This window comes from Polyodon spathula, chromosome 11 (assembly GCF_017654505.1).
Source record: "Polyodon spathula isolate WHYD16114869_AA chromosome 11, ASM1765450v1, whole genome shotgun sequence".
NCBI classification, from domain to species: Eukaryota; Metazoa; Chordata; class Actinopteri; order Acipenseriformes; family Polyodontidae; genus Polyodon; species Polyodon spathula.
The window spans coordinates 12,763,696-12,778,648 of record NC_054544.1 but is presented as its reverse complement, the minus strand read 5'-3'; the positions used below and the strand labels follow the sequence as shown (position 1 = coordinate 12,778,648).

The window sequence follows — 14,953 nt, the reverse complement described above, 5'->3', positions numbered from 1 at the left end:
TCATGCTTACTTCCCTTCACAATCGGAAGATGTCCAGCAATGCCATCAGCTCAGAATTGGCAGAAAACAGTGGGACCCTGGTAAACCCACCTACTGTCCAGAGAAGTCTGGTCAGAAGTGGCCTTTTATGGAAGACTTGCAGCCAAAAAACCATACCTCCGATGTGGAAACAAGGCCAAGCGACTCAACTATGCACGAAAACACAGGAACTGGGGTGCAGAAAAACGGAAGCAGGTGCTCTGGACTGATGAGTCAAAATTTGAAATATTTGGCCGTAGCAGAAGGCAGTTTGTTCGCTGAAGGGCTGGAGAGCGGTACATGAATGAGTGTCTGCAGGCAACAGTTAAGCATGGTGGAGGTTCCTTGCAAGTTTGGGGGTGCATTTCTGCAAATGGAGTTGGGGATTTGGTCAGAATTAATGGTCTCCTCAATGCTGAGAAGTACAGGCAGATACTTATCCATCATGCAATACCATCAGGGAGGCATCTGATTGGCCCCAAATTTATTCTGCAGCATGACAACGGCCCCAAACATACAGCCATTAAGAACTATCTTCAGCGTAAAGAAGAACAAGGAGTCCTGGAAGTGATGGTATGGCCCCCACAGAGCCCTGATCTCAACATCATCGAGTCTGTCTCGGATTACATGAAGAGAGAGAAGCAACTGAGGCTGCCTAAATCCACAGAAGAACTGTGGTTAGTTCTCCAAGATGTTTGGGCCAACCTACCTGCCGAGTTCCTTCAAAAACTGTGTGCAAGTGTACCTCAAAGAATTGATTCTGTTTTGAAGGCAAAGGGTGGTCACACCAGATATTGATTTGATGTAGATTTTTCTTCTGTTCACTGACTTTGCATTTTGTTAATTGATAAATATAAACTACTAACATGTCTATTTTTGAAAGCATTCTTACTTTACAGCATTTTTTCACACTTGCCTAAAACTTTTGCATAGTACTCTGTGTGTGTGTGTGTATATTATATATATATATATATATATATATATATATATATATATATATATATATATATATATATATATATATATATATATATACACACACACACACACACACACACACACACACACACATATACATGCACAGTGCCTTGCAAAAGTATTCAGACCCCTGACCAATTCTCTCATATTACCGAATTAGAAATGGTATATTGAAATTTCGTTCTGTTTGATATTTTATTTTTAAACACTGAAACTCAGAATTAATTATTGTAAGGTGACATTGGTTTTATGTTGGGAAATATTTTTAAGAAAAATAAAAAACTGAAATATCTTGCTTGCATAAGTATTCAACCCCTGTGCTATGGAAGCTCCCAGTTTGCATCGATGAAAGAAATTGCCCTAACAAGGACACAATTACCTTACCATTGGCCTCCACCTATGAACCATTAAAGTTGCTGTCACATTTTCTGGATAAAAACCCCACTGTTGAAGGATTATTGGTAAGGCTGTGAATCTAAAGGATAATGAAGACCAAAGAGCACTCTACAGAAGTTAGAGATAAAGTAATACAAATGCATAGATTAGGGAAAGGGTACAAAATAATATCCAATTGTTTGGATATCCCAGTGAGCACAATTGGATCAATAATCAGGAAGTGGAAACTGCATCACACCACCCAGGCACTGCCAAGAAAAGGCCGTCCCTCAAAACTCAGCGCTCCAACAAGAAGGAGACTTGTGAGAGAAGCCACAGAGATGCCAACAATCACTTTGAAGGAGCTACAGAGTTCAGTGGCTGGGAGTGGAGTAATGGTGCACCAGGCAACCATATCAAGAGCTCTGCATAACAATGGCCTGTATGGGAGGGTGGCAAGAAAGAAGCCGTTTCTCAAAAAGAACCATCTCAAAGCACGTCTAGAGTTTGCCAGAAAGCATGAGAGTGACCCAGCTGCGATGTGGGAAAAGGTTTTGTGGTCAGATGAGACCAAGATAGAGCTTTTTGGACAAAACTCAAAGCGCTATGTGTGGCGCAAACTTAACACTGCCCATGCCTCAAGACACACCATCTCAAAAGTGAAGTATGGTGGTGGCAGCATCATGCTGTGGGGATGCTTCTCATCAGCAGGGGCTGGGCATCTTGTTACAATTGAAGGAAGAATGGATGGAGCAAAATACAGGAAAATACTGCAAGAGAATCTGCTGCGGTCCGCTAAAAAACTGAAGCTTAGGAGGAAATTCACCTTTCAGCACAAGGCCAAAGCAACATTGGAGTGGCTCAAGAACAAAAAGGTGAATACCCTACAGTGGCCCAGCCAAAGTCCTGATCTCAATCCCATTGAGAATCTGTGGCACTATATGAAAATTGAGGTCCACAAGCGTCGTCCAACCAACCTGAACAACCTGGAGCAAATCTGCCAAGAAGAATGGGCCAAAATCACTCCGACACTGTGTGCAAAGCTGGTACATACTTACCCCAAAAGACTTAAAGCTGTCATTGCAGCAAAAGGTGGCTCTACCAAATATTAATGTGTGGGGGTTGAATACTTATGCAAGCAAGATATTTCAGTTTTTTATTTTTCTTAAAAATATTTCCCAACATAAAACCAATGTCACCTTACAATAATTGATTTTGAGTTTAAGTGTTTTAAAATAAAATACTGAACAGAACGAAATTTCAGTGTACCATTTGTAATTCAGTACTATGAGAGAATTGGTCAGGGGTCTGAATACTTTTGCAAGGCACTGTGTATATATATATATATATATATATATATATATATATATTATATATTATATCTATATATATATATCTATAATTATATGATATAGATATATATAAACAACCCCCCCACCAACATTAAAATACCTACTGGACCGACATGGCAACAATTGTTGTGGGGGGGGGGCTTTGTATCTTACATATTACAAGGTGTCTATCAACATGTATAAATACTTTCTACATTTTTTACAACAAAAAAACAAAAGTAAAAGATGTTTACTATGCACTCTATAAGACTTATACATAACTATTCAATTTACTTTGATCGTATTCCAAATGTTTCCACAACGATCCCATCTAAGATTTAAAAAGTAATTATTTTACATATTTGTAAATACCTTATTTTTTATTTAATTAAAATGTTAGATATGAGTAGGTAAACAAAACATGTCACCTACAGGAGAGAAAGAAATAATTGAGCACTTGATAATTGCTCTGTAGCCAGTACACTGGAGAAGTGTTTAAATAATAACAAGGTATTATGAAAGGTGCACCTGCTTCTCTTTGCAGGCAATTCATTGAAAAACCTCAAACGCTTTTACTAATGTAACTTTTTTCTTTCATTCTTTCTTTGAAGAATGAAAGAGTTTATAATAAAAAACACAAACTGATTAATATTTCTGGGGATAAAACATTGTGTATCATCATAATGCATCATATTGTAATAAAGGCATGTATCATTGTACATTAACAAAAACACAATCAGTATTCTACCACTTTTATCACCTCTCTCACCTTTTTAAGATGTTTGAAATCATGCTGAATGATTACTCTAAAATTGGCATGTGTATATTTTTTTTCTAGCCTGGGTACAATATAGAATTGGGTGGAGTCAACATGGTGTATAGATCACAATACCACAAGATTTTTCAGGGCCAGGAATCAAAAAAAGCATACTTTAACAACAAAGGCACTGAACCAGGGTGCCAGCCAGCTAGTTAGAGCAATCGTGAAAACTATACAGAATGTCATAATACACCCAATACCTAGTAGTGCAGACATTTCAACAACATACTGTTTTGATATTGCAGCAAATCAGAATGAATTACCATTTAGAATTATTGTTACCATGACACCTCAAAAAACAAAGCTCCCCGGCAGAGGAATCAATTTAATGATGTTGCTGTTAGGTGCTTTGGATAATTTCAAATGTATTACTACCTTAACATCAGTTCTATGGTACATTTGTAGTCTTCATTTAACAACGGTGACTGTAAGGAAAACTAAATTTCACAACTCTAAGGGGGGTGGGGGGTTCAATTACGATGCCTGCTGTTATGGGGGACATGCTGTTATTGCAAGCCAAGACAGGTGGGAACCTCTGATTTAACAAAATTGGCAATGATTTTATCTTATTAAACAACATAGAAGGATCTCGTTCCAAAAACAGCATCTGATCCGTGTTATAACCCTCCTGTTGCAGCCAGGTCTTACACCCAGTACTCTACACTGCCTTTTGATGAAAAAAAAAAAGTTTAATTGTTGATCTGTAAGCAGAAAGCTAATTTGCACCCTTCTTTTCAATTTCTATAACACTAAATAATGGAGGCATAAACTGTATATTACAGAGTGTAAGGGGCAGTTTAATCACAAATCCTCATGAAATAGATCACTTGAAAAATAAATTATCTTTCATATGTTTTCAAGAGCCAAAATTCTGACATGTGGGAGAGTTTTATAACAGGGATTGCAGAGTTTTTTTGTTTTTTTTTAAAAGAAGCAGAGAAGCTTTGAAAGATTGCATTCCTCAGCTTGGTCAGCACAATAGTACTAACAATACACAACTTTTATTGGGCTAACAAAGGCTATACATTAAACCAAAATCAATAGGTGGAAGTGTAGATAGAATGAGGATTTTCCACTAGGTTTTACCAATCCACAGCAATCTTTTTTTTTTTTAGAGGATTGGGGTGCTTGCAACTGACAGTCTATATCCTCCCTTAACCAGAGATCTTCCTCTCAGCACTAATACATGTTAAATGCTACAGTCTGGCAAACACACCACATTTCAAAGTAACATATTATAACCACCTTACCGTTAAAGCAGTCTGACATTAAGCTGCACTTTAATATAGTATATGATCCAGCTGGCATCCAGATGTCCTCCATGATGACACCGGTGGTTAAAGTTGGCATAACTGTATATTTATGTATTGCTAATTTGCATAAAGGGATGGAAAAAGACTCCCATTGTACAGCAGTTGGATTCATACCAGATTTTACCAAATACAAACCTTCTGGACCCAAAACCTCAAGCTGTCCTAAAACCTGAAAATAAAAAAGCAAGGGACCAATCAGCAATTTAATGATGCTGCTGTAAAACATAAACCAATAAAGGGTTATTCAATGTGAAATCAACTCACTACTGTCCATTTCACTGACTCATCATCACTTGTATGGAGTGAGTCCAGAGAAAACAAATTACACAGTATCACCGATGATGCTCAAGGTATGAGAGGTATGTTCTGGGCAAAAATAAAGCCTTTTTGTCAATAACGTTTGTTCTACATGAGCTACATAGTAAACAGTTCTGGGCTTAATTAAAAAAATTCAAAACACTATCCAAGGACACATTTTTTTACTGATTATTCTAATATTCCATCATCCTTGATCTTCTGAAGTTTGACATTAAAACTAGAATAACTATGGACCTTCAAAAATACAACAAAAAATATGTTTTTTTGTTTGTTTTTTTTTTTTTTTTTTTTCTATTAAGGTCAAAGCGGACTGTTCTTTTTTGAGTGATGTATCATTTGATAAGCGTTTGAAAAGAACCTTAATTATACCAGAAATAGATGCGACAAAACTTTCTCTATAGCCAGTTAAGCTATCACAAGACCGTCAATGGATGGCCGATGTTTAAAGTATTGAGGTCTAAGCAATATGTAAAATTGCTACATCGTTGCACAGGGGGTAGGATAGAGCTATAATTTGCAAGTCACCCAAGTCACTCAGCAGTCAATATGACAGCAAAATTAAAAGTAACAATTGTACAAAATTACATACAAAACAAAATAAAACAACAGTAGTTAGGCCAACATTTCTGACAATTGTTAGTTTAACTTTTGACTTATAAACCTTCTCTCTCTGGCCTGGATAGTTCCTCACACTTACAACTGGATAATAAATAATTTGCTAGAATGTCCACAACAATTTTAATTCAAATGTGGCAACTCACGTGGAATAAAACTATAGTTTAACGTTGTTGATTGACTTCTTTACGAATTTTCAACGCGTTGTAACCTAAGCAAAATAAGAACCATAACCACATCATCAAATAACATACATTGAGCTTGTATAAACATATATAATATTAAAACAATGTTTTCTAAAACACATTCACACGGTACCTATGCGTTTCAAGACAGTTCTCAGAAAAATCTTGTTGATTGTCACTTGGAAAGTAACACGATAAGGAACAAACTCCTTCTGATCTCCATAGAAACACGGTTGCTCTTGTAAATGAAACCGGGGTGGACAAACATCCTAATTAAAACGCCCGCGTTTACGACACGGATAGTAGTTACACTTAGTGGTAAAATTCTTAATGTACGCGCTAAACTTCGTATTTTATGTTATTTCAGATATAGAATAATGGTGTTGCTGTGGTTACGGAACCATACCTGTGACAACCGGTGCATTTGATGTTACAGTTGTTGTTAGTTTATATACCGGCAAATGTAAAGTGACTAGAGAATACCAATATCTGATGCTCTGGGTATCACAGTCACCGGCCCTGTCGCAAAATAATGGATATTCCTACACCGTAGTCGATCCTGTAAAGAATGTTAACATGGGAATGGTTTATTGGTCATCACTCTTTAGTAGAGTTTGCAATAAGAATCTGACAAAGTATGATTTCAATTTAAACTGGGGCGCTACCAACAACAACAAAAACGGGGAGAATATACCTCTCCCATCTTCCCTGGCATTTAGTTTAGCGGAATACTAGCTGATTTTCAATAGGGGGCGCTGTTTCGAGAAAAAATGTATCTGATAGTGTCCTGCAACTAAGTATACTTTCCTGTATAATGAAAGAACGACAAAATCTTGACACTTAGCAAGTAACTAAGTACAACTAACCAATCAACTGATGTCAACATAAACTGTTATTTGATTATGAAGTATTATTTTAGAAAATAAATATTAACTTTAATATTAATAAATTCAAAGGATCCGGCTTATGTTTTATCACGCTATTTAAAATGAATGTTTTCTTACATTATTTCTACGATTAAAAACTCACTGGGAGCAACATCTAAATATTAATTTTAGTGCAAGAGTCTTTTGGGTCAGCAAGCATTCACACCTGTTTGAGTATGAGCTTGGACGACGATGCAGATGCAAATTGTATTTCTAATAAATGTAAGGTTAAGTTGTATGGGTGAGTTCAATAGACCGTCAATATCGTTGATGTTTAATGTCTGCCTGTAGGACTTCTCCAGAAATGTCTTTAAAGTGCATTGTGTGTCAAATTAGTTTTATGCAGGTAAACATGCAAACCTGTATTAACTGGTTAAAACAAATTAAAAATAAAAATAAAAAACAACAGAGCACCACAAATATATTCAATTGTGTGTGTGCGTGTATAAATTCAGTCGGTTGTTGATGTCTTTTTGCGGTGCAGTGATTTATGGTCTAAAACAAAGTTCACTAATCCCCCTTAGGCACTTTCACACTAATGAATATGGTTTTCTAATACCTGTTGTTGCTGATGGTGATGGTGATGATGATGATGATGATGATGATGATGATTATGCCTGGTCGTGATAATGGTATACACTGTATGCAGTCAATACAAAAGTTAAAAGCTCATTTGAATGTCTTAAACCTTTTTATATAGTAAAGAGGGATATTATTTCAGATTATTTCACGTTTACACGCATTAAACCAATTGATTTCTAAAAGAAAATGTAAAAGTAAACTACCACCTACAGCAGATTATTTATTTGAGAAAGAAAGCACAATTTACATAATCTTAGATAAATACTTAGATACTGTTTTTTAAACACGTTAACATTAATTGATTTATTTGGCTAAATAACGAAAACCCCATTTGAAAAACTATTTAAAAATAAGATAACTACATTTTTTTACCCCTCTGAGTCTGATGCATAACATAATTTTACTTAACTGTCCACAATAAGATATATTGCTTAATTCGAATAGAGTTTAATTCGTTTTCCCGAAACAATTTAAATAGGCTTGAAATGATGTGTATATCTCAGGTAGGGTTTATTTAAATGTATCATCACAACCATTTATTTTACCACAAATGAGTTCTGAAAAACTATTTTTACTTGCTCACTTTTTTGGTACCAGCTTCAACTTACTGTTTAGCAAGATAGAATGTAATTTAAAAAATGAATTCATAAAAACAATACATTAAAAGTCTACAGGTACTTTTCATATTTAAACTTTTCTGCCACTAGAGGATTTGCCTCTTGTACTTTTTCCAACTCACCTCAAAACTATTGGTAAACGTGTTAAATGACAAGGACTCCGCGGGCATGTGGCTCAGACTGTTTAAACATATTCAATTATTTATTTTTACACAGCATTGGGTCGTTTAAACATAAACATTTCTTTTCAAAAAGCATGCTGTATATGCACCCTACATGGAGCGAAAGACAATTAGAACACTTTCATTCAATAAAAGCTATTAAATAATATATACACGAAAGTTAAATCTTCCACCGAAGACAAAAATACACAAGTTAAAAAAACAACAACTTGTTTTTAACATTGTATATGTAGTCATACATAGAGAAACACAGGCATAAAACGTATGTTTTGTGAATATTTGTTGATCGCGATGTGTATGTTTCAAAGGTAATACCCTTCGTGTCCCCCAAAAAGGTTACATAATTGGGATCAATTATAAGTGTCCAACTTGAAGACAATATATTCACCATCAGGAAATCAAAATAAGTTGTACCAGAGAATGGTTTAACTATTGCAATATACAGTATGAATATAGGTTTAAATGATTTTGTTTCAAATGATATTGCACGATTAGTCCATTTTCTTCAAAGCGGAAAGTTTATTCATTGTTGCTTATTGTTTCGTATTTCTTCACGTTTTACGTGTTCCGTGCTCTTATCTACCACTTTGCTTTTTTTGTTCTGGTGAGTTTTTACGTGCTTGGCCAGGTGATCGCTCCTCATGAACCTTTTGCCACACTCGGGGCAGACAAAGCGTTTCTCCCCGGTATGTGTCCTGAGGTGCCTTTGAAGTTCATCAGACCTGGTGAAGCTTTTGCCACAAAACAGCCAGTTACACACAAATGGTCTCTCTCCAGAATGCCACCTCAAGTGAGCTTTTAAGTGGGAAGTTTTGCCATATACTTTTCCACACCCCGGTATGTGACAGATGTGCTGTTTCTTCTTTCCAGGCTCATCACTGGAACTGGACGACTGGCAGTTGGGGCATCTGCATCTCCGACACCTCCTGGCTGTGGCAAGTGGAGATTTTGTGTGAAGCAGGGCTGCTATTTGAGTCTGATATTGTGCAAAGTCCGAATGCCCCAGGACTAGGCTCCTGTGGAGGGGGAAGCGATGTGGGGCAAGGGAGGAAGGGTGGTTAACTGGGTTACCCTGCTGGAGGCTCCACCAGGGAATGTCATCCCCCGGGTTGGGAGACAATTGCCTGGGTTGCTGATGAAGACGTCCAGTGTGTCCCTGAACAAAACCTGACATCGCAGACGCAATAGGTGCTGGTGCTGCATAGGTCACAGCTGGTACATATGTGGGTGGGCAGCTTGACTGTAGTGACTGCATGGAAGAAGGCAGCATCTTCACAGGTGAAAAATCATAGGGGTATGGATCCGCTGGAGGCGTTAAGGGGAGTTCATGGGAACCAAAAGATGACTGCATGTGTGCTGTGAATTGAGATTTTTGAGGGGACATTGCCAAGCTCGAGCTGTTTTGAAGTCCTGCTGTAGGGTTGCATGGTCCTTCGGTACTCCAAGGATGAAATATTCTAGACGGAGATCCGAGATTTGGGTCATATGAGACCGGGAGAAATTCTGCAGGACCTGAACCATGATGATGTCCAATCCTGCTGCAAGTGGCAGCTAAAAGAGCCAGTGGAGAATGTTGTGTCGTTTCAGGTGAAGAGTTCGGGGTGCGATCCTGTTGAACAATTGAATGTTTATTTATTTTTAAAATAAAAATATATTTCTGTAGTATACTTTACAGCCATTTAGAACAACTTTACAATACAATAAAAATAATCGCTGAAAGGATTTTTTTTTAAGTTCCTCCTGCAAAGAATCACAAACTAAATAGTTCTTTCATATTAAATAAAATAAAGTTCAAAGAGGGCGCACGCATTTCACTACACCACGAAAAAGTTAGTGTCCAATAGCATGTAATTAACGAAACTTTATTATACAGAAACTTTTTTTTTTCTTACAGATTATGTATACTTGAAGTGTCAGCGGAATCGTTGTATAACATTAATTTAATCAGACGTACTGTTCAAAGTTTACAGTCGTTTACATTGAGAAAATAATTTCGCTACCTTGAACTAGAATCAAACCAATACCCTTTAGAGATGTGCAACTTTTAACGAAATGCTTTGTCTACAGCGAGTACTGACCTGGAGGAAAGCGTGTAGAGTGTCGTTCCTCATCACAGCCAAAGCTGCCATGACCAAACTTTTTTTTTTTTTTTTTTATCACAATAATTATTTCACACAGAAAATCTTCAAGAAAAGAAAATTTGCCTCATGTAGAAAACTCGTTGTCTGCTTTGCTGCTGCTCGTGACGATACCCTTGCACTATCTGAGGAGTGAGGGATCACTTCTTAGAATTTGATAAGGACTTTGGTGGGCCGCCAGCCAGTCAGAAATAAGATTTATGTCTTTGAAGTTTGCCGCTGCCCAATCATCAAAGAATAGCGACTCTTTGAGAAGGGAAAGCAAATCCTTTGAATCCACAAAGCTCCTATGGTGTGTTTGTTGGTCTGGATAAAAGAACTGATTATTAGGGGGGATGGGAAAGGAGGAGATAAAGGCGGGACAATTAATGAAGTAATCACTATGTGGGAAATGTATATACACAAATAATTGGATTTTCTTGATCAAAGCCCCCAATGCCGCCTGGAGACCCCCTCATTGGACATTCAAGTCACCTGACCCCCCTTTTTGTAATTACGGATTTGTACCAGAGCCTTAAGTGACAATGTGGCATTGTTATCTCGGGAGAAATCTTCTAGTACGTTACTGTGTTTGATAACTTTAGCAATGAGGGTTGATGGTGAGATTAAAAAAAAAAAAAAAAAACTCAACAGAAGAGAAACAAAGTGAATCTAGTTTTGAGAGCCTCTGATTTCAAATAACTGTTCGTTCAAACAGTTAAAGAAAGTATTCTATACTTGAACGTTTGCAGGGTCATTCGTTTTAAAGACAAATTTATGCTAATATGCATTTCGTTTTTTTTTTTATTATTTTTTTTTTCTTAGCGCTTAAGTGTTACAGCCCGAATGGGGAGCTAAATCTTTAATGATGCCTTTGATCTGAAGACTGTTTACTTCCCCCTTCTGTAGCTACCATTAGAGCCATTCAACTGTAAATCAGGTCTTAAAATTAGAAGCATACAGCTATAAGTACATGCATTTACTTTTTTTTTTTTTTCTGTCTAGGTTTTGTTAACATTGTCTCTTTCTGGGTCGGTTAAAAATGCGGAGATTTAAAATATACACATACAGAATGCTTATTTATTTATTTATTTATTTATTACGTATTATTCGATCTGCTTAAAATAATTGACTTTCCGTGAACCCCCAAGAGAAGTTCTCTTTTCACAATTATGTTAAATGATTTTGTCTGATAAATAATAGCTGGTATCAGACAAGCGATTCTCATGTAAGTGCCTGATAACATTTGATGGCTCTGTTAAGTTTCCCAAAGTTTTGCCAATGTGAGAGACTATAGGGAGGAGTTTTACTCTTGAAGAAAGTGGAAACAATTTCGAAATCCCACGCCTGCTACTCCGCCTCAAACAACTACCAGACCTTCTCCGGCTGGACAAACCAAATCCCTAGGACCCGCAAAACAAAAATACATAGGAGCAGTTAAACAAGTAGCAATCTATTTTTATTTATGTAAAATTTAAGTCTTGCGTAAAAATAAACATTCCACTCATAAGCATATCCTTCATATTAGGTGTAATAACCGTACTTCGTTACTAGTGCATATTTAAAATGACCCTATATTACCAGAGAGATAGCGACAGGGCATTTTTACACGCATAACCTTTAGAACTAACTGTTTACCTCAGGTAACTTGATTCTGACAATGGTTTAAGTAACAATTGTATTCACGTTACGAATAATGTCTTTTAAATGCCAACACGGAGATCTTTATCTGGCTTTCCCGTAGAAACAATCGGTCACATCTCAAAGACTCGGGTGAGTTGTATATTCTGAATTAGATCGGTTCCTTTGAAGGGATTAGAGTGCCGTCCTCTCCCACGGTTTCACAGAGTCATGGGGAGAAGTGAGGTTCCTGCTGGGCCACTCAACTACTCTAACCCTCAGCACTACAAACAAAATGCACTGAACTTCAAATGGGTCTTTTACGTTTTCACCTCTGCAGCACTGCAGCACAGATTAACATTTATGTTAAGGGAAGTTTCCACCATATATAAATAACTACAATACATCTGTGTGCCAGCATATATACAGTGCCTTGCAAAACTATTGAGACCCCTGACCAATTCTCTCATATTACTGAATTACAAATGGTACATTGAAATTTCGTTCTGTTCGATATATATGTATTTTTTAAAACACTTAAACTCAAAATTAATTATTGTAAGGTGACATTGGTTTTATGTTGGGAAATATTTTTAAGAAAAATGAAAAACTGAAATATCTTGCTTGCATAAGTATTCAACCCCCACACATTAATATTTGGTAGAGCCACCTTTCGCTGCAAGAACAGCTTTAAGTATTTTGGGGTAAGTATGTACCAGCTTTGCACACAGTGTCGGAGTGATTTTGGCCCATTCTTCTTGGCAGATTTGCTCCAGGTTGTTCAGGTTGGTTGGACTACTGCAATTTTCAAATAGTGCCACAGATTCTCAATGGGATTGAGATCAGGACTTTGACTGGGCCACTGTACGACATTCACCTTTTTGTTCTTGAGCCACACCAATGTTGCTTTGGCCTTGTGCTTGGGCTCATTGTCCAGCTGAAAGGTAAATTTCCTCCCAAGCTTTAGTTTTTTAGCGGACTGAAGCAGATTCTCTTGCAGTATTTTCCTGTATTTTGCTCCATCCATTCTTCCTTCAGTTGTAATAAGATGCCCAGTGCCTGCTGATGAGAAGTATCCCCACAGCATGATGCTGCCACCACCATACTTCACAGTAGGGATGGTGTGTCTTGAGGCATGGGCAGTGTTAGGTTTGCACTACACATTGCGCTTTGAGTTTTGGCCAAAAAGCTCTATCTTGGTCTCATCTGACCACAAAACCTTTTCCCACATCGCTTTCAGAAGGTACTTTTTGAGTAACGGCTTCTTTCTTGCCACCCTCCCATACAGGCCAGTGTTATGCAGAGCTCTTGATATGGTTGCCTGGTGCACCATTACTCCACTCCCAGCCATTGAACTCTGTAGCTCCTTCAAGTGATTGTTGGCCTCTCTGTGGCTTCTCTCACAAGTCTCCTTCTTGTTTGAGCGCTGAGTTTTGAGGGACGACCTTTTCTTGGCAGTGCCTGGTTGTTGTGATGCAGCTTCCTCTTCCTGATTATTGATCCAACTGTGCACACTGGGATATCCAAACACTTGGATATTATTTTGTACCCTTTCCCTAATCTATGCATTTGTATTACTTTATCTCTAACTTCTGTAGCATGCTCTTTGGTCTTCATTTTCCTTCAGATTCACAGCCTTACCAATGATCCTTCAACAGTGGGGTTTTTATCCAGAAAATGTGACAGCAACTTTAATGGTTCACAGGTGGAGGCCAATGGTAAGGTAATTGTGTCCTCGTTAGGGCAATTTCTTTCATCGGTGCAAACTGGGAGCTTCCACAGCACAGGGGTTGAATACTCATGCAAGCAAGATATTTCAGTTTTTTATTTTTCTTAAAAATATTTCCCAACATAAAACCAATGTCACCTTACAATAATTGATTCTGAGTTTCAGTGTTAAAAAATAAAATATCAAACAGAATGAAATTTCAATGTACCATTTGTAATTCAGTAATATGAGAGAATTGGTCAGGGGTCTGAATACTTTTGCAAGCCACTGTATATATATTCCATTAAATATATACATACACAACATTAGTCTTAACTACCATCTCCAATGACTTTCCAGTTCACATAATTTGGTCTTATGAAATATACTATCTACTTAACACTAACCTTTTAAATAAAACATTAGTTTAAAAATGTAAGCACTTTACTTTTGTCTGAAAGAAAACCTTAGATTAGTTTAATACAAAGTCATTTATCGTTTGGGTGTATTTACTAATACAAATACAGCTCCTTTGTTATCTATGTGTCCTTTTTTACTCACTTGGTGAGCAACCAAGAAAAAAACAAACAGTTTATCAGCTTTTACAAACATTCTAATTACAAATAAAATCTTAGGATATTACACTACATCTTATCCCCATTAGCAACAGCATTACCAACTGTATAATCAGTTTTAAAATCAATATTTGTAATAGAATTTATATTAAAAAGTCTTAACACTTCACATTTGCAGATGATAAAAATGTTATTTTCACAGTTTTGCAGTATAGTAAACACACACACACAAACAATTTAAAACAATGTCCAAAAAACTAAAGTAAAACACAGAAAATGAATATGCAATAAACCCAGTGTCTTCTGTTCCAAGTACAATAATAATACATTTGTTGCTGTAATCAAACCAATGCTTTATAATGTTTGCCACAGCAATATCCTCAACATCCGTCTTTACCTTTCTGATAGGCTGTGACTTGCTGTGGTCACCAATCCTTTCAGTTTTTTAAATAGCTTTCCTTCTGGCACACAAGGTAAACCTATTACAGAAGTGTCATTTGAAACACAGACAAATACGAGTCGAGGCATTAGGTTCAATTTTTTTTGTTACTATAATTTAAAACTCGACAAATAAAAGTAAATGCACCTGTATGGCCTTGATGTATTTCACAGGTCAATGTCTTTCAAGTATTTGAAAGATTTGTTACAATATCTTTGGAACTGAATAACTTCA

General features: G+C 36.8%; 1 protein-coding gene across 1 annotated transcript; it reads right to left on the bottom strand.

Moving 5' to 3' along the window:
• Positions 1 to 8,214: 8,214 nt before the first annotated feature.
• sp5a (Sp5 transcription factor a) lies at positions 8,215 to 10,856 on the bottom strand. The gene is made up of 2 exons (XM_041263070.1): positions 10,339 to 10,856; positions 8,215 to 9,869 (listed from the first exon to the last, which is right to left on the bottom strand). Exons 1-2 carry the CDS (start codon positions 10,387 to 10,389, stop codon positions 8,784 to 8,786), a joined length of 1,137 nt encoding a protein of 378 aa, XP_041119004.1. The 5' UTR covers positions 10,390 to 10,856; the 3' UTR covers positions 8,215 to 8,783.
• Positions 10,857 to 14,953: the final 4,097 nt, after the last annotated feature.

What these genes read in the sequence shown, in the direction of transcription:
- sp5a (XM_041263070.1), bottom strand. Translation starts at nt 10,389, where the DNA reads ATGGCAGCTTTGGCTGTGATGAGGAACGACACTCTACACGCTTTCCTC. An exon ending in CTCTACACGCTTTCCTCCAG is followed by an intron (nt 9,870 to 10,338) that starts GTCAGTACTCGC and finishes ATTGTTCAACAG; the next exon opens with GATCGCACCCCGAACTCTTC.